General features: G+C 54.1%; 1 protein-coding gene across 1 annotated transcript; it reads left to right on the forward strand.

Moving 5' to 3' along the window:
* Positions 1–4,520: 4,520 nt before the first annotated feature.
* LOC106497400 (protein eva-1 homolog C-like) lies at positions 4,521–18,431 on the forward strand. The gene is made up of 8 exons (XM_067304447.1): positions 4,521–4,626; positions 9,634–9,833; positions 14,257–14,380; positions 15,102–15,254; positions 15,778–15,921; positions 16,213–16,284; positions 17,049–17,138; positions 18,044–18,431. Exons 1-8 carry the CDS (start codon positions 4,521–4,523, stop codon positions 18,427–18,429), a joined length of 1,275 nt encoding a protein of 424 aa, XP_067160548.1. The 3' UTR covers positions 18,430–18,431.
* Positions 18,432–19,547: the final 1,116 nt, after the last annotated feature.

Genomic DNA, 19,547 nt, shown 5'->3' on the forward strand with positions numbered 1-19,547 from the left:
CTGCTAGAGGGGTGGGGGGAACTGCAGCGGCCTCCCAGCCATGACTCAGCACCAGTCTATCTGGATGCATTCACAGGTCCCGTTCCAGTCTATCAAACTAGTCCAGGCGCTGCCCTGGAGACTCCAAGCAGTGGGCTCGTGGCCCAGACAGACCCGTCACTGCTGTTGTAATCTCCGTGCTAGGAGAGTGGGGTTTTTTTCCACGGGAAACAGGCAGGAAGCATCTCGCACTCCAGTTCTCTCACTGGCCTGGCCTGGAGGGGAAGGTCTTCACCTCTCCATCCTCCCCTCCTTGTACCTGGCTACCCCAGCGCCCTGCGGCTCCCTGCAGGGGCATGCTGTGCTCCCTCGGAGAGGGGGACCTGCCTCCTTCTGGAAAGCACAGCTTTGCCATGCCGTGTCCCTGCCGTGTCCACCAGCACCTACCACATTCTTCCAGCAGTGCCTCGAGGCTGCCAGTGCTACCTCTGGGCCACTGGGTGCACAGCTGGGCTGGGGGACCTGAACATGTTCCAGCTCTGACCTCCAGCCCCTCTCTCCTCATGGCATATTGACCTGAATTTGTCACCATTTCCCTCGCACTGTCATATGAGATCCCTCTGATTTTTGCTGTAGACACAAGTGCAGCTTCCAGGAGGGAGCAGATAGCTCCTCCCCATGTCCACCACGCAGTACAAGGAGGGTGCTTGAGCAAAAGGAACGAGGTGGGGAAAGACAGAGGCCAAGCAGGGCAGTTTGGCTGTCTGCCATCAACTCTTTGCAGCTAGCTGAGGGCTGCCAGGGTAAAGACTTTTGGCAAGAATTGATTGCAAAATATCCAAGGAGATAAAGTAAAGAGCCTGGAGTATGTTAGGGCCCGGTGGGGAATCCCAGAGCTCTGCTGGCAGCAGCCCAGCTGGGGCAGTGCATGGCAGGGTGATGGGAAAGGATGGCTCCAGGCCTGATCCCCATCAGGGCCCCATTCCTGGAACTTGGGCCATTTCACAGGAAAGATGACTGGCTTGCTTTCCTCTCCAGGATGGGAGGGAAATGACAGCCATCAGATCTGACTGGCTTCATCCCAGCTGAGACAGGTTTCCCCGCACCCACAAGTTTAAGGCAAGCAGAGCCACAGTCCTTACCCTCCAGGTCCTAACTTGAGGAGGAGGGTTGAGGAAGAGAAAGAGGAAGGAGGGGGTGAAGGCTGCTCCATCCAGGATGGATGGTGCTGGTACAGCTAGCTGCCCTGGAGAACAGTGAATTTTTTATCCTGTGTCAGCTGTCCATGGCAGGGGGATAACCTCCCCCTCCAGGTGCAGAGCTGTGGCTGTGCAGGACTGGCAGAGATGGTCTTCACTTTGTTTCTGTGTTTCCTGTTGGTGCCTGATTGTGGTTTCCTCGTCTCATGAATGTGATCTTGGGGAAGTCTTTCTCATGCCTTGGTACTGTGTAGCTGGAACCAAGTATATATTATATAAAATGAGGAGGGCTAGTGAACCCTTATTGCCTGAAGGCTGGATTAGCCTCCAGTTTGGGTAAGTTCAGGCTTTTCTGAAAACAGTCAAACCCTGATGAGAACATCTGCCCTGAGGAAAAGTGTCTGGCAAATAATTTTGCAGACTTCCAGAGGGACACCTTTCTGAACCTCCTTCTGCCAAGCACAGAGAGGTACTCAGCAGGCACTAGCAGGTGCAAGTGAAGGGCTGGGGGGGATTTTTCTTTCTGCCCCACCAGTGCTTTTTGACAACCTGAAACCCTGCAGTGCCCCCCACTGCACACATCCTTTCCATGGAGAGGGGAACAGGAGCTATTTCTTGTGCTATCTCTTGACCAGGATGCTGACCTGGGAAGGTGCTTGGCAGAGAAGGTGCTCTGTAGGGTTAATTGTCACTGCTTGTGACACCAACTTTGCAAAGGCTCCTACGCACTGGGCCTGAGCCTGCTTCCCCCTCCTCATCCCTTGCACAGGCTGGACTGTGGCTTGGCACAACTGTGGGAGGGAGGATGGCGGGCAGCAGATAGGAGAAGCAAGAGCAGGAACAGGGCAGCTTTAATCCCAAGGGAGGGCTCATACATAAGGCAAGGTCCCAGAGAGGTGCAAGGATGATGCTAGCTGAGCTGGCCAATTCTCATCGCAGCCCACAGGCTCAAGGGTGAGAAGGCTGCAGAGGCACTGTCCTCATGGCATGAGCCCTGCAGCTGCTTTTCATACATCTCCTTGTCCCTCTTCCCTGTCTGCACTGTCCACTCTGGGGAGCCCAGCCTGCAGCAGGGCTCTCATGGAGGGAGCCAGACTGGAGCTGGGGCAATTGCCAGTGGTGGTGGAAATGTTATACTTAGGTGGAAATGTTAATGTTAAGAACATCCTAAGCTGACCTGAGAACTGGGAGAGGGATGACAGGCAGAGGCACTCGAGGAGGGAGAGCAGCGAGCTGTGGCAGTGAAGAAGAGGTCCTTCTGTCAAGCCAGGAGATGTGGCAGTGCATCTGTGGCTGGAGAGGGCCTGGGAGAACACAGGCTGTTAAGCACCAAATTTCCCACAGCACGTCTGGTGCTTTCCGTGTGTCCCTACTGTTCTTTTCCCAGGTGTGCTGGGATGTCACCAGGGGCATGAAGGGCTCCTGTGCCAGGTGCTGCTCGGAGGCCAAAGCAAGCCATACGCCAGGGAGGCTGCTGGCCGTAGGAAGTAAGTTCTTGTTTCTGCAGGACCTGAATGAGCCAGGACCCTCAAATGCAACCTGTCATTGCCACATACCACCCAGATGTCACTTTAAAGCTGGACAGCCAAGCTGGGGTAAGGAACCAGCCCCGAGAGCAATGCACTGAGCAGAGCAGTGTGAGACAAGTCTTGGGCCCCTTCCTGGCCTGACCATGTGGTCACTGAGTCACGGCTGTGGGCAGGAATGCACCATGCTGTGAAAGGGATGGAGAAGCAGGATAGCAGTTCCTCAGGGTCTGCGCACTCTGTGAGCATGTGTCATGATGTCCTGGGGGCCCCACCAGGCCTCGCCGGCCACAGCCAAAGGACAACCAGAAACATTCACAATGACTGAACTTGGGGATATCACCTGGTTTTAGGGGCTTCTGACCAAGGGGGACAGAAACAGTGTCGCAGGACCTGCAAGTGAAAGTAAGAGTGGATTTGTCCAGGGCAAATAATACCAAATTGAAGCATCAGTTATCCTACAGCTTGATTTTTATAAGTGTTTGACACTGTTTCACATGACATTCTTGTAAGCAAGCAGGGCAATGAAACGACAACATTGTGCATGCAAAACAGGTCCGCAGTCCCACTTTTGACTGCAGCTCTCTTGGGGCCTGAGAAAAGTATGGGCATGCAGGACTGCTGCAAAGGTGCAGACTGCAGGTGGTTGGCATAAAAAGTCCACCAGAGGCTGGAGCAATCCATGAAGAGGAAGCATGCAGGAGATTTCTGGGCTTTGTGCTGCACACCACCACGAGCAGGGTCAGTGTTTCCCTGCTTTCCAGGGTGCTGTAGCCACAGCACACTTAGCACAAGCTTGGGACCTGTCTCACCCACTCCTCCCTCCCACAGCTCCTGCTCTGGACCCATGCAGGCAAGGTTTGCTGGTCTTTGCAGGGTCCCTGTCCTGTTGCTGCCCTGGTTTGAGCGATGCCCGATCCTGAGCTCTGTGGAGGATTTGTGCCAGTGCTCACTCTGTTGGCTGACACTACAGTGCTGTCTTTCTCTGCTGACCTCAGGCTCAGACCAGATGGGTCTATGGACTGGAGATGAGAACATCTGCAAGCTCCCAGCTGAAGGAACAGACAGATATTTAATTCCTGCAAAGTCAACGGGACAGGGCTCTCCTCACAAATGCTCTGCTATTGAACACCCTGAGACACGTTAGCTTTCCCCATGGAGGCAGCGTGGGAAGAAGGGCCATGGCAGAGGTATCACTGCAGGAAGCATCCCTGCCTGGGACATCTGATGCAGGGCAGGCATTTGTCTTTTTCACTGGCAAAGGCATTTTTGTGTGGGAGGCAGTCCGGGCAGCCCTTCCCTTCCGCGTAAAATGGTGAACGACCAGGCATTTGCTGAGATGGAGACTACAGTGTGTGTGTATCCTGATGACTGGCTGAATGTCTCTGTGAGAAGGGGAAGTGATACACTAGAAGTCTTGCCAACCCCTGTACCTCTGCTTGGGGGGATGGAGGAGGAGGGAGGGAAGGGGTTGCCACTTTCCCCGGGGGTAGTGGCTGTTTGCATGCGGCACCAAGGCACAGCACCTACTTCTGTTTGCTGCAGAGCACCTCCCCAAACACGTCCCCTCCCAAGGGGTCATCCCCATTCTGAGAGCATCCCAGCTGTCTACAGCAGCTGGCGTGCAAAGCAAGCGTGTACACACACACACACACACGCGCACACAAGCACATATGTCCTCCCAGGAGCCTTGGCAAGGCAAAGAAGTGAGCCTTTGTCAGCGCACAGTGCCAGCCCCGATCCCAAGCGCCAGCAGCGCGAGGGACCAGCAAACCCTCTCCAGCAGGAGCCAGCACAGACCGGAGGCAGCTACAGCATGGCTGCAGCCCGGCAGCTTTGGGGGCCTCAGCTCGTGGGGCTGGGGGCAGCCCTGGCCCTCCTGTGCCTCTCTGCTGGGGTCAAGGCAGCCCCCGAGTTTTCGGGTGAGTCGGGGCGACAGCCAGGGCGCTCGGGGGTGCAGTGGGGGGAGCTCTGGACGCAGCTGCCAGCAGCTGGGCAATGCAGCTGGAGAGGGTGGGGATGGGAGGATAGCTTCCTCGAATTGTGTGTGCCGGCCGGGCTCTCCGTCCTGGCCAGGGAGGGGGTCTGGGATGTGGAGGGCAGCCTGGGACCACGCTTGCTTGAGGGGAGGAAGAAGTGAGGGCTGTGTTTGTTTCGAGTGGGATGGGGAACAAGTGAGGCACAAGGCAATCCAGGCCATGCTGAGTTCTCCAGAAAGGCTGTTTATTATCTCTGGATCAGACCTGGGATCCAAAAACATCTCATGCACATGTGTTAGCCTTTCCCAAAGCGCTGCAAGGGACCAGCTGGCCCTGCCACTGCTCTCGCTGGCAGAGTCTGCAGGCAGAAATGCTGAACAGAAGACAAATGTTAAGAACATCTCAGAGCTTTTCTGAGACCCTCAACTCTCCCCTTTTCCTGCTGAGATGTGTATGCCCTTAATATCGGGTGATGTATGAACACAGAGATGAAGCCTCCTGGAGTACTCATGACCATCTTGTGAGCTGCATTTTGCTGCTGTGAAATGGAGAGGGAAGAGATGGGCTGAAGCCATACGTGGTCACCAGCCAGAGCAGGTGCCCGCAGACCCTGGCCAAAGCCATTCCCTCTATCGGCAGCCTGGTGGATGCTCTGCCCACGGTGGGGCTGAGCACCGGGGGGCTGCCCTTCCTGGGCAAGCGCTAGCCCAGCCTGGCTGCCAAAGCCCACGACATCCGGGCTGGGCTAGAAACGACCATGCGTTCTTGTCTCCAGCATAGTCCAAAAGCTGCTGGCAACAAGACGGTTAGAGAGAAACCGTTCATATGGGTGGAGACCGAAACCGGATGTATGGAGGGTATTTTTGGACTTGACAACAGCCTGTTGAAGGCTGACTGCTGCATTCACCTTCCACTCCACGCCGCCTTGCTCGAGAGGCATGAAAATGCGACAAGATGTCGTCGAGAGTGGCAGGGAGGGCTGCAGGGGGAGAGGATATGATTTCATGTGGGCAGAGTTAAATTCATAATCATGAGACCAGGGACTGAGTCACCGGAACCGTGAGGCAAAAATAATCTTTTGCAAAATCTGACTGCAGCCTCTTTGCTATTGTTTTCCTTAAAACAAATGTCTGTGCCAGTGCTTGCAGCCTGACAGTGGCGCGTGTGGTGGTGCTGGGTGGAGACAATGCAACGCACCCTCACACAGGGCCTGTGAGAGTCCTACGCCAGGGTCATTTGAGCCTCTGATTTAAAATTAAAACTGCAAGCTGCCATTAAACTGCAAAATGTGGCATGGGGTTCCTTCTGCAAGGCAGGCTGTGTTTTGGCAGGAAGGGGGAGATCTGTTGAGCGCTCCAAACTTGCAACTAAAAATCCTAAAAATCTTGTAAATATCTTGAAGTCAGTAGAGAAATCCTGTCCCTGGCACCTGGTGAAAGCAGTGTAGAAATTACAGTTCAGAGCACACACCAGGGATTTGTGTCAGATATCTTTGGGACTTTGAGTCTTTATGATAGATTTAGATAGTGGCTTTAAGCACTTCTCAGTGATAGCAAGCCAGGAACAACTTCTCTGGGAGCATCTTGCTATGAGCCCTGGAGTCACTGGTGGAGGGCTGCGAGGCTTGGTGGCTTATTCCCTGTGTGACTGTCAGCGCTTCCGAGGTCTGATCCCTGGTTGGCAGCCTGATCCTCTCAAGGCTTTCCTGAGGAGGAGCAAGGCTCTGGAGACCCAAGCTTGCTTCTCCTGCTGCAGGGATGTGAGCTAGGACATAGCAGAGAAATAAAAGCAGCTGAGAAAGGCCACTTCTCCCCCTTTTCATCCTCCCCACCTGCTTCATCATCACCAGAATTTGGCTCTCCAGCCAAGGGGAGTCCCAGGGCTGTTTTAGCCACAGAGTGTTTTGTCATCATCTCCAGCCATCTCAGGGATGGATGGGGGGAGTGGATCAATGCCAGGCAGAAGTTGAGCCCAGGATGGCTCTGGAGCCCGCAGGAGGGTCCTGCCACTGCTGCTGCAGTCTTAGGACCACTGTGGAGGTAGCAGCTGGGGGATGTAGCAGGAATCCAGTGGGAAGGCAGCAGCCCAGGCAGGGCCTTGTGGGCTGTCTCAGCCCCTGGAGTCCTTTAAGCTGTAGCACCGTAGGGATATGAGACAACTGGAGGTGAGGGGCAGAATAAGGCTTATCCTGTCCCCCTCTCTGTAGGCACCATGACCCAAGGGGCCAGGCCAGCTATGTGCCCTCTGAGGGGCATTCTTGCTTCTCCCTTGGGCTTTGGCCCTCCTAAAGCAGTTATCCCCTCCCTTCTACCCCCTTTCCCCTCTCCTTTCTTCTTTTCTCCTGTTTTCTGGCTTGAAGATGAGTGAGCAAGGCCTTGCCTGTGAAACGCTGCAGCCCTCCTCTGACAGGTGGCAGGTGGTGGCTCTCTCACCTGCTGAATGCAAAGAGAAAAGGATAGAGAAATGCCAGCAGCTGGCTGTGTCTGAGGGAAAAATTAAACTTTGGGCAAGGGCAACTCCCAGCTGCATGCTCCAACTGTCTGTCAGGGATGGTGGCGGCTCCTCAGAGCAGCCCTGGCTCCCGATGTTGAAGGGTTAGTGTCAGCAGTGGTGCCGCAGGAAGGTGAAAAGGGCCCTTTGTGTGGCTGAGCCTGGCACCAGGGTTTCCAGACAGATACAGGAAGAAGCACAACGCTGTGAACCAGCACCCAGAGTGAAGGAGCATTTCTTGGGGGCTGCTCCCACTCCAGACAGCCCAGCTTGGCATGCGTGCCACTCCAGCTTTGCCAGGCAGCAATCCCTGTACTGCGCCTGCTCATGAGCCTGCAGCCTTGGGGACAGCTGAGACTGATGTCACCCCTTCCCTCATTGCCCCCAGTTTGCCTTCCAAACCCTCTCCTGCAGTATCTCATTATTCAGAGGCTGGAGAAAGTGAAAAGCATGATATGGGCAAACTGTGCGAGTCCCTGCATGCTTAGTGATGCCACCACCTTAATTTGTCGGTATTTCTTTCTTGCGCACCTACTGCTGCCACAGAACTTGTGGGATGATGCTCAGATGCCATAGCAAAGCTTTGGCCTTGCAAGCAGATTTAGGCTGGTCCCTGGCTGCAGGCCCTGCAGCATCAGAGATACCTGCGCAGCACTGAGGCAGGTCAGGGGGGCTTTTGCTAGGTGTAAACATAAAGCAGGGTGGCTGCTCCAAGGGCATTTCTCTTTCCATCTAATAATATGGGGGAGAGAATGGGTCCAGACTGAGGCATGCACAGAAGGGGGAACTGCAAATGTCCTCAGCACTGTGCAGGAGCTGTGGGTCGTTGGGTGATGCCTTGCTGCTGACTGTGCACCCAGCGTGATTCAAATCTGGGCTGGGAGATGAAGTGCATGTCCTGCGCCAGACCCCACAGCTGGGCTAGGGGACAGGGTGTGTGTGCCTCCAAGGACCCCACAGCTGGGGAGCGGGGTGCATATCCCTCCAAAGCCCCCAGAGCTGAGGTCCTCCCTGGCAGATAACGAGTTACCCTCTCCTCACCTCAGAGCCTCACAGTGGTACATCACCTTAGATTTTATGCCAACGTCTGCTGCAAACTGCTCTGTGCAAAGCCCTATGCATCATTTTATGTTAGCTATTCACGGTTCCTCAGCCTCTTCCAGCAAACAGATTATACTCAGAGCATCCTTGGCAGTTTTCAGAGTTATTATGGAACAAGTTTCCTCTTTCACTCAGCACCCAACACATAATATCAACCAGATCTGATATCTCTGTGTTAAACCCTGTTAAATGCCACCTAGGCTGGGCATGGCAGGTCCCCCTTGCTGTCTCTTTTAAAGAAAACAGCCTAATTGGTTTTGAACACAAATTATGCAGGATTAAAAGAGAGAAATACTCCTGCACTGAGAATTCGGGGAGAGAAATACTGGTACCAATGCAAAAGAATTAGTTGAAAATGTATTTTACAGTGCCCATGATGCTAGCATAGATGTAACACGAGATAAAACTATGCAGTTGGTTGTTGTACATGTGGCTGGGGACTTGGCCCAGGAATGAGTTAAAGGCGTGAGCTAAGATGCTTCTTCAGTATAGACCAGAAGGTTCAGCGTGGTCATTCAGCTACAAGCTCCTGAAGTTTCCTGAGCCTTGTCATTGGGCTGTGCATGACATTAGCCTACCCTGGTGACATGGGTTAGGACTGGCTTACACTGACACACTGAGTTTCTTAGTCAGAGAAATCTGGGACCTGGGTTTACATGGGCTCAGCTGATGGTTAGTAACTTGTTGAGTCACACCAATCCAGCCACTTGCTGTCCCCCCACCTAAATTCTCCTTCTGAGTTTTCCTCACTGGCCTTGAACTCCGTTAGCCATCTCTGAGCTCTGTCTCACAGCAGCAGCTGCTGATCTCAGGATGGCTAATTCCTGCCCTTCTCACCCTGCTCCTCCTCTGGTTTCCCATCCTTGCCACATGGACAGCATGACAGTTTGTGAAGCAGCTGCTGAAGCCTTCCTCCCCTCCAGTTCATGGCTCAGCATTATACAGCGGAGAGGTTTTAGCATTGCAGAATAAATTGGACTCCAGTGGTTTCTGGTCCATCCCTGCTCTCTCCTCTATGTGCCTCTGTAAAAGGATTATGACTTTCTTAAAACCTTTTACAACTCCATGTGCGGTCTTCTGACCTGTCTTCCTGCCTCCAACTTTTGCTTCTGTTTGCTGCTCAGCTCAGTTGGTCTATATTGTTTTCCAGATGTCTGGCAGTAATGCTGGATATAGGCCTTGCTGCAAGCCCCCTCCTCTGCCACAATCATGCCCTGCTTGTGTTTGTCCAGTAAGTGCCTCTGTGCAGGACACCCTCCTTTGCCATCAACAGCTGGGAACTTAGGCACTGCCATCTCCACAGCCCTGGGTATCTCCTTCCTGGCTCTGGCCAACATCCCCTATGCTCTCCCCTGCCAGGCTACCTGCGCAAGGTGCTGAAGAACCACACAATCCATACCTGTGATGGCGAACAGCTGATCATCATGTGCCCTCACAAGACCACTGTCAGCATCCTTGGCACATTCTATGGGCGCCGCGTGCCCAGCCCACACCTCTGCCCCAGCCCTGGCAATGCCTCTGAGGAGAGCACTGAATGCATGTCTGCCACAGCCCGCCAGGTAAGGGCAACCCTTCCAGGATGTGCATCCTTACAGGATGGTGCTGCACATCTCCACAGGTCATGGGGCTCCCCATTTGGGCCACATGGCTGCAAATGTCACAGCCTTCACTTTCTCCTATGGGCACTGGCCCATCAGTGTCAGGATTAACCCCTGCAGCTCCCAGCAATGTCCTTTTTCCAGAAAGCTTCTGGGATACAAAGATGGACAAGACCTTCTGTGGTGGGTTCCTGTGATACAAGTCTGGGAGAGACGCTGCTGCATCCTGAGCTGGATTTTGGAGAAATCCTATAGGACAAAGTGGGCCCTGAGAAGACCCTGGCAGCTGGGATTCAAACCAGAGTGAGAAGTGGTGTAGGGGCTGGGGTCCCAGGGTTGGGAAGTGTGACTGGGCTCAGAGCATTGCCCAGTTGAGACACTGTGCCTCAGCCCTACTTGTGTATCCACTGTGGTTAGCATAGACCCTGGGGATTGACCCTGACCTTGGTGCAATGCTGATGTGGTGGAGCAGGGTGCTGTGTCTCACTCACTCCACAAGTACTTTGAAATGGCCTTTGGCTGTCTGGAAGCTAGGAACCAGTGGAAATTTAACAGTGTGCCTGTGGTGGTGGTGGGGGGTCTATAATGCTTCTGCAGCATGTGGTCTGAGGAGGAGATGGTGGCCCTCAGCACCTCCATGCAGATGGTGACTGTTCTGAGCAGTGGAGTGCTCCTTGCCTCAGGCACAGAGCACTGCAGATGCACAGGGTGCTCTAGAGATGCTGCTCTCAGCCCCAGGCTCTCAACTCCTGAACGAGGAAGGCCAAGTTTCAGCCATCAGGAAAGCCTCCTCAGGCCCTGCCAGGTGTCCCTGCCTCCTGGCAGGCTGTTCATCACTTCCATCCTCTCCAGCCAGCTTGGGTACTAGTGACTGTCTGTGCTGGCCTCTCAGGGCTATGGACCCATAAGGATTGCAGGAGCCTGGCAGCATCTGGCTAGGTTCCTTTCAGCCTGGCTGGATGGGAACAGTTGGGCTCTGGGCTTGAAGCGAGTGCTGTGAACTGTGCTGGACATGCAAAGGACTGAGGAGCAGCAGGCAGACACCTGCAGGAAGGGGAAAGTCATCCTAGCAGGGATGGGATGCCCCTTGCCCTCCCAGCCACATAGTCCTGCACTAGCCCTTCCGCTCACCACATCCTGCCTTGAATTCCATCATGCCACTAATCTGGCAGGAAGCAACTTGCTTGCTTTTGCCGAGTCCATCTCCCAAGAAGTAAATTAGTGGAGCTGGCCCAAAAGAGGTTTTGTGGTTTTGTGTTTTTCATGATCAGGGACAGTGTTCAGGGGTTAATGACCTAAGGACTGGGTGAAAAGGACAAGAGGGTCTTCCATCTTTATCCAGAGAGTAGTATTTGGAATCATGGCCAGCCTCCCATGGAGTGTCCAGGGAGCACTACCAGCTCCAGGCACTCGCTGGCTCAGTGAAGGTCTGCTGGGCTAAACCACCAGGAAGGGCAAAGACCAGCTTGAGCCAAGCTAGCCCCTTGGGAGACATGAGGGATGGGAAGAGAAGCCAGACGTGCACAGTCATAGATGTCAAATGGCTTCTGGCTCATTCTGAGGGAACCAGGGAGTGGGTCCAGGCAAAATCCTGCCCCCAGATACGAGGAGGAATCAAGCCCAACTGCAACACAAAGCATTCCACCTTTAAGCCTGCCCATTTTTCCCTGCTGGTCACAGGGCTCTGGATGAACTCATGGCAGCTGGGACACTGGGTGGGAGCCAGGGAGAGATGCCAGGCCTGAACAGGCGGGTTCCTTGGAGTCAGGGCAAGGGGCTTGGGACTGAGTTTCATGTGCCATTTTTCTATTCCTGTTCCAGCCTTTTGCTAGGGCTGGGGTTACCGGAGCGAAACGAGATGTATATAGCTCACTGTGGTGAAAAGAGAACAAACATGAAGCTGGAGAAGAGGAACAAGAGCCTGAAAAAAACAATTCCTTGCTTTGCTAGCTCACAAGATCTTTCTACCTGGTTCTGCTCCAGCCACAAATCTCCTCATGGCTTCTCACATGTCCCCAGGAGCTCTGCAAGGACAGAGCCAGAACTTCTGTGTTAGTTTGGCACAAGCCTGGCCCTAGAGGTCCCACAAACCACACTGCAAACACTTTGGTTCAGGGTACTCAGAGCTTGTGTGTAAAGTGGCTTGATGTTGTGTGATGTGCTGGAGGATGTGGTCAGGCATGTACATCTAGAGACTGAAAGGACAGGACTGTGACTGACTGTGGTCAGGATTTGCGTGGACTGTATAGTATAGGAATCCTCTCCATTTGTGATGGGTCCCAGTGGAAACATGGCAAGGTCCCACATGAATGCTCCTCATCCACTGCAAAGCAAAATCAAATTGTTCTAGCCACTATGTTGGTGGCAATTGCTGCCTTGTGGCTGATGCGAGGCCTGAGGCTGAGAGCGGTTCTCTTCCACTCTCACCCAGTGCAAAGCTACACAGCCCCTCAGTCCACCAGTGAGTGAAAGGAAGGGGCTGAACTTTATGCTGGAAGGGAGCAGAGGGGAATTGCTCCTTCTTTGGCTGAGAAGCAAGAACTAGCAGGTGAGACGAGGTACTCTTGCTGTGAAGATCTGCACTTACCTCTTTCACTCTACCCTCTTTCATCCCACTGTGGTTCAAGTTCAATGGCTCAGCTTTTCAGGGAGATGGAGTGGAAGAGGACCACTAGCCAAGGTCGCAAGTGACCTCATCAGGGCAGCGGCACGCAGGCTGGGTTTGCTACCATCTCTCTCATCTCAGCTGTAGCTGGTCCCCATACACCCTCCTCTCTTTCCTTCCAGTGCAAAGTGCAGCTGGCAGGTTTGTTCCCTGCCTGAGAGGAAGGGCTGTGCTCTGTCTTTGGACAGACATTCAGGATCTGAAGGATTGTCCCATTGCTGTAAAACAAAGCGTGAGCCCTGATCTGCAATGATAATGCACGGTTGCTCCCAGCTTTTTGTTCTGGCTCCCAGATGGATTGGCCCGATGAAGAGAGGGTCATTATAGCAACGCTAAGTGTCCTGCCTCTCACAGCAGCTTGGCAGACACAAGGGACAGCAGGGAAATCACATACTGGGTAAAACATGGGGCACAAACCAACCTGCCTTCATGCCATAGGGGTGAATACAAACGTGCAGCCATGGGGAAGGATGCCCAGAGGCAGATCTTTTAGAGAAGAAGGAAGTCTGGAGAGCAGAGATCAAAGGTGCTCTTGAGGCTCAGCTTAGGTCTATTTAGGGAAGACTTGAGGACTGAGATTAATTGCATTTCCTCCTCAAATTTCACTTCCGCTAGCAATGTCTAGCAGTCATTAAAGACCAAGAAGAGATTCATTTTTCCGCTTCAGCTCAAAGCTATGCTCTAAATGTGTCAGAGAGGAAGGGGATGGGACAGGAAAAGCAGAGAGAAAAAGCCACAGGGTTTTGGGACTACCTCAGGTGTTGGGACCCTTGGGGCCCAAGTCAGAGGGAGATTTCTCGGAGAGGCATGGATAGGGAACGCCTCTTGGCCTCACTCTTCCCCTTTCTGTGAGAAGGCTGGTGCTGAAGCTGTAGGTTCACTGCTGCTGGGGCTGGCAGCATGCCTAGGATCTGGGGAGATGCTAGATTCTGGGAACAGAAGCCGTGGCCCCAAAGACAGCCCAAGCCTGTAAGGCTTCTCAGGAAGACATGTTTAAACTGGCACCAAGTGAGAGTCCACCCACTGTGCATCTCAGCCCATGGCAGCACGGCCAACATGGCACTGCCGAAGTCGCAGGCTCAACTTGGATGTCAAGCTGTTTTAGCAGCGTTGCCTTGGGGCCCCAGTATGCAAGGCAGATGTGGGCCAGCTGGGCAGAGCTGGGCTGCCAACAGCTAGGCTCATGGCACTGCAGGCCACCTTAACCTGCCAGACCAGCTGGGACACAGCCTTCAGGCAGAGGCAGGGTGCAGGCTGCAGTGTGAAACCGCTTCCCCATCTTGTGGCCTGGTATAGGCATTGCATGGGGTCATGCTAGTGTGCATGTCTTTACGGGTGTTACATGAAGTCATGTTAATGTGAATGTCTGCACAAGCATCGCAGGGAGCCATACTAACGTGCATGGCTGCGTGGGTGTTGCACGGAGCAGTGCTAGTGTGATTGTCTGCACAGGCATTGCAAGGTGCTGTGCTAGTGTGTGGCACAGAACTGTGCTAGCGTACATACCTGTATGGGCACAGGGGAGGAATTCCTCTAGGAATCCACTCTGTTAAAGCTGCTACATGAACCAGGAGTACCCATGGAGTGAGCAGCCATAGGGCACCTTTGTGGAGTGAGAGGCTATTTCTCTAAGCCCAGTGATGCCACCAAGGGACAGTAGGTGAGAACAGCTTCAGGACTCTACACGCATCTTCATGTCTGTCTCATTTACTTCTCCAGAAACTGCTGGATGAGTGCCAGGACCAGCGATGGTGCCAGTTCTCAGTTCACAGCCAAGTCTTTGGGCCAGACCCGTGTCCTGGGACACACAAGTACCTTGTTGCTTCTTACAAGTGCCGGCCAGGTGAGGCAGAGTGGGGTTAGAGCACTGTCGTGGGCTCTTTCCCAGACACTGGGGTACCAGTGAGGCAAAGCTGAGGCCAGCCAATCCCTCTGGCCTCAGCTCCTCTGTTGAGCAGAAATGGGGGGAAAACTAAACTGCTGCTACATCTGGAGTCCTGGAGTCCTGGAGTCCTGGTCTGGCCATGGTCTAAGCTCTGTGCTAGGTGCTGTACAATCTTGGAGGAAAGTAATGAGGAGAAGGAACAATGCATATTGGGGGCATTTGGGCTGTGGGACAAACTCAAAGCAAGCAGGGCAGTGCAGCAGTGTGTGTTGTGTGCAGGAGTGCCACTAACAACCTCCTGGAAGAGAAGATGGTGCCAGAAGTTTTGCAGGGCACAGACTTGTGATTGCGAGCAATTGCACTGCCGTGGTTCTGCTTGTCTGCTCTGCTGCAGGAACTGCCCGCCTGGGCTTAGCATGCCCCTGGGGTTGGCACAGCCCCTTCACAGCACCTTGTGTGCATCCACTCTCACCCAGCAGGCTGGTGGGGTCAGACAGCACTCTGCCAGGGGCTCAGCTGCGGAGCGGGGTCTCATAGCCACCCAGCCATACCCTTGCAGCTTGATTTCTGTCAGTGGCAGATCTCAAACACTCATCTGGGCTGAGGGGCTGAACTAAGCAAGGGCAGGGGGCTCAGAATGATTTAAGCCACATTGGGGCATTCTGGTGTTGTTTCCCAGCTAACCATCGCATCAAGACTGTGTGTGAGAATGACAAGCTGAGGCTGCAGTGCCGGCCAAAATCCATCCTGGCCATTTACTCTGCAAGTTATGGACGATTCCTGCGGGGCAAGCCAGAGTGTGATGCCCTGAACACTGAGGGGCCTCATATAGGTACGTTGGGATAGTGTGAGCTAGAAATGTGGCCAGAACCTGTGCACAGAGAGGATCATAAATATATAGTCACACTGTACAGGGAAATAGCCATGTTACACAGGCACTGTGTGGGATGCTATGCCATCTGCTAAGACGAAGCCCCCAAGAGCAGACTTGATGACTTATCACATATGCATTTGTGGCCTATGGCACGCTCAGAGCTCAAGAGCATGAGAGTCCCTGCATGCCTGAACTCACACGCAGCCTTACTACGCTGGCAGCACTTGGGGCAGGCATGGGGCAGAACATTTCTCAGATGGCAGAGCATCTCTCAGAAATTTGGGTGGCAGGATGTGCTGGTGGGACCTGAACCCTTTGCACCCACCTAGCTTGTGCCTGGTGGGCAGGGGGAGGCAAGGATTGTCCATTGGGTCCAGGCTCCATCCACAGGGACCGTGGCGTTGCTCCAGTTCCACCGAGTCGTGCTGTGTGCTGCCCGCTGGTGGCAGAGCTGGCTCCCACCTGCCCTGTGTGTTCCCAGAGTGTTTGGCTCCCGACGCCTTGAGGAGGGTTTCCAAGAAGTGCCACCGGAAGGAGAACTGCACTGTGACTGCTGACAGAGCCACTTTTGGGGACCCATGCTTCCCTGGCATGAAGAAACAACTGAGGGTCTCCTACACATGTGGTGAGATCTGTGCAAGGGGTTCAGGAGATGTCTGCGGGGCTGGGAAGGTGGGGGAGCTGCTCGCTGACCCTGCTCTGTGGGCAGTGCTGTGCCCCCTCGCCAGCCCCGCACCGTACAGGCAAAGGTTCAGGGCTCCCCGGGGTCACACAGGCAGGGGGCAGGTGAGCTGGGCTATTTGGGGATTGCTTGGGGTGGTGCCCTTTGGGGTGGCCCTGCCTGTTCCCTGCCTGCCACGGCTACCCCGCTCTCCCCAGGGCCAGCCTCTCGAAGCAGTGCACACTCTCATTGCAGTGCCCAGGCAGCTGCTGGAGGAGGTGGGCCCTGACACCTCGGACCCCTTCCTGCTCTCGGACTACACACACGGTAATGACCAGTAGCCTCTGCACGTCTGGGCGACACGGCAAGCAGTGTTGCATTGCACCCTTGCCCAGATGAACTACCCTCAACAACTCCATGGCTTGTCTGCATCTGTGGGATTTGGGGCGGTGCTCCAAGCTCAGGCCCCTCTCTGCCAGAATGGGTGCAGCACTGTTCCTGTGGCGGCTCATTCAGTCTTTGTATCTTTCACCCTGCTCCGTGGGTGCTCTTAGTCCAGCATTGCTCCCATGCCCTTGCCAGCAGGGACTCATTCACACACTGATTGTCCCCTGGGCTTGACATCCTCTCCCTCAAGGGAGTCTGGAGAACCTACTTGACTCTTGCCCAAGGGAAAGCCATCCCTCATGCACTAAATCCCGGGATGAGGGAGCATCTACACACACTGCAGTGCAGCACAGACACATTGGGCTAGTGTGATATGAGTTGACACTGGTCCTGGAGCTGCATTCCTGCAGCATTACAAAAACCTGCCCACAACTCACATCTGAAACCACTCGCAGTTCCTTGTCTGAGCAAAAGGAGCTCTGGAGAAGCTGGAGAGATGGGGTCTGCTCAGGGAGGAGAGGGGAGGGAAGGGGAGGGAAGGTCTTGCAGAGGAGCATTGCAATAGGCAGAAGGGAGCTTATGTGGGAAGGAAGGAGAATCCGGGAAGGAGGCAGGCAGAGGCAGGCAGCCAGGCAGTGGGGAAGGGTGATTGGGGAGTGCCTTGTGTCTCAGTCCTTAAGACCGTGTCCCCTTGTTCGCTGCAGGTGGCTGGTACAAAGGGCCCAGGTTCTCCAGGCTTCGGGAAGACCTGATGATTTTTACTAGCTCTCTGGAAGCTTTTGCCCACATTTGGGGTATGTGCCCCTGGCTCTCACACAGCACCCTGAGGAGTGGGATGAACAGGGAGAAGGGAAAACCAGAGACTTGAGAGGGTGGCTCAGGTCCTGTGTCAGCCCCTGCTCAACCTGGGGCTCAGCACTGTGGGTTTGCAAGCTCAGATCTCAAACCCAGGCAGCCAAGACCTTTCCAGAAGGACTGTGCCAGCCATCCTATCCTGGCCGGGCCCAGGTCAGCAGGCACATGAGGGAGCAGAGCACTGAATGCCCAGACTGTTTTGACACAGCCACATCAGGGAGGCAGTGAGAGATGGAGCAATGTGATAGAGGCTCAAAGATTGAATGATCCGCGAGATTGCACAGCATCTGTGGCCTTAGTGCTGCTGCAGTCCTGCCCCTCATGCAAGGGAGAGAGAAAGATGCTTCCTTTTCCTATGAGTTGAATTACCTGCTGTGTTTCGTTCCTTCCTGCTCCTTCTGAATCAGTTCTCATACAGAAGAAGGGCAGTGCCTCTCTGAGGGCAAGGTAGTCCCTCAACATGGGAAATTACCTGTGTAAATTCCTGGAGTTATGACTCCGTTTGTTGCACTACTTGCCCTGCATCTCGCTGGGAGATGGCCTCCTCCCACTGCACCAAGGAGACAGGCTTTGCTGGATCGCAAGCGATGGCCCTTGTACCTCCTCTCCCACAGGGACCAGAGGTCTCCTGCAGGGGCTCTTGGTGATACTCCCACAGCCACGGGAGCAGCTGGTCCTTCTTAGCCCTGGCCCTGCAGCCTGGGTGTTGAGGGCATCTCTGCTGTCCTCCTCCCTTCCTCTTCCTCCTGCACATCTGGCAGAGGGAGTTTCTGGAAGCCTGGTGTACTGCAGGCTCCAGGGATAGCTTATACCCTCATGTCTGTGTTTGCCCTTCTCCCCCCAGGCATCCCAGAGAAAGTTGGCCTCTATTTTCTTTGTGGGGTCTCAGGAGGCCTCATGCTCCTGCTCTGCATCATCAGCCCCAAGGTGGCCTTCATCCAGGACATGAGGGAGGCTTTCAAAGATCCAGAGCTGGGGAAAAGCTCAGAGCTGAGTAGGACCAAGCTGCAGGATGAACAGGATGAAGACATTCCTGATGACAGCTCCTCAGACTCCTCCTTCCGCCGCCTCACCCGCATCTACCGGGCAACAGACAACATCTTCAGCCCTGAGCTGACCGCGGCAATGGAGGGGGCGGCAGAGCACCGGGGCCATGATGGGGAGGAGATCTGGATGCCCAAGGAGTCCAGCCCATATGCCATCCACAAGATCAAATCAGCCACCAAATGAGAGTTGGAAGAAGAAGGCTGTAGAGCAATGAGTACTGGGGGGGGAGGGAGGGGAAGGTAAAGCAGAATCAGATGTCTGGATGCCCTGCAAGGAAATGCTCCTCAGCTCTTCACTGAGAGACACAATGGTTTGGGCTCCTCGGAGCTGAATGGAGCTGGGACCAGCATTCCTGGTGTGACACTAGTGAGAAATCCCAAACCATGGCAGAGGGCACTGCAGCCCTGGTGCAGCCCCACAGCTGAGAGGGATTTCCTGAGAAGGCTGTTCCAGGATCAGCCCACTGCTTCAAGTGCTGTGGAAACCTTGGACCTGACCCCTCTGTGGGAAGATGTGATCCCAGGGTGTAATAAGGGGCTAAGGGATGGCTTGTGGGGCCATTGGCTCCTTTCCTGTGAACACATCACTAATCCTAACTTAACCTTCCAGTTCTTGCCATGTTCTCTGCTTGCTGAGGCTTGCTGGCTCTCAGCACTTAACCCCTCTCGGTCCAGCAAAGTCTGGGAAACCCTGATGCTTTTTGGGCTCTATTTCCTCCTGTTTCTCTTCATGTGCTAGTTCCCACTCACAATGCTGTGAACGTCCCCAAAGGCTTGGATAGTGCGCCGATGACTGAAGATGACACCTTTTGGCATAGATAAGGAAATTGAAAAGATGTGGGGAGGATGAACACTGACCTTGGAAAGGCTGTCTTGGTGGGTGTGTGAAAGGGGTCACAAGCACCAATCAGCACAGCCACACACCAGCACTGGGTGCTGGCAGGTACCTTGTACAAGCATAGTTGCTGGCATTTCACTTGGCTCAATTTCCCTGATGAGTACTGCACCCTTGAGAACTGTGGTAGCAGGGGGTGGCTGCTGTGAGGTGAGGGAGGAAAAGTCCTGTTAGCGTGCTAGCTCTCAGGAGGGATTTGCTCAAATGTTCCTGTGAACATTTGGAAATTCTTTCACTTTACGTTTTTCTGTGACTTCCTTCTTGCTGCTTTTATTCTGTGCTGGCTGGAGAGCTTCAGTTTCCAGGTAACAGGCTAACTTGCTGGGGCCTTTTCCAGCAAATAAATGCAAAGCTCTGAGTCACAAAATGAAGCCATTGAATTTGAGCTCCCACCAGTCCCAATTGCT

The sequence above is a fragment of the Apteryx mantelli genome, chromosome 13 (genome assembly GCF_036417845.1).
Source record: "Apteryx mantelli isolate bAptMan1 chromosome 13, bAptMan1.hap1, whole genome shotgun sequence".
NCBI classification, from domain to species: domain Eukaryota; kingdom Metazoa; phylum Chordata; class Aves; order Apterygiformes; family Apterygidae; genus Apteryx; species Apteryx mantelli.

Coding starts and splice junctions, on each gene's coding strand:
- LOC106497400 (XM_067304447.1), top strand. CDS start 4,521: ATGGCTGCAGCCCGGCAGCTTTGGGGGCCTCAGCTCGTGGGGCTGGGG. Junction 9,834..14,256: donor TGTCTGCCACAGCCCGCCAG/GTAAGGGCAACC, acceptor TTACTTCTCCAG/AAACTGCTGGATGAGTGCCA. Junction 15,255..15,777: donor CACTGAGGGGCCTCATATAG/GTACGTTGGGAT, acceptor GTGTGTTCCCAG/AGTGTTTGGCTCCCGACGCC.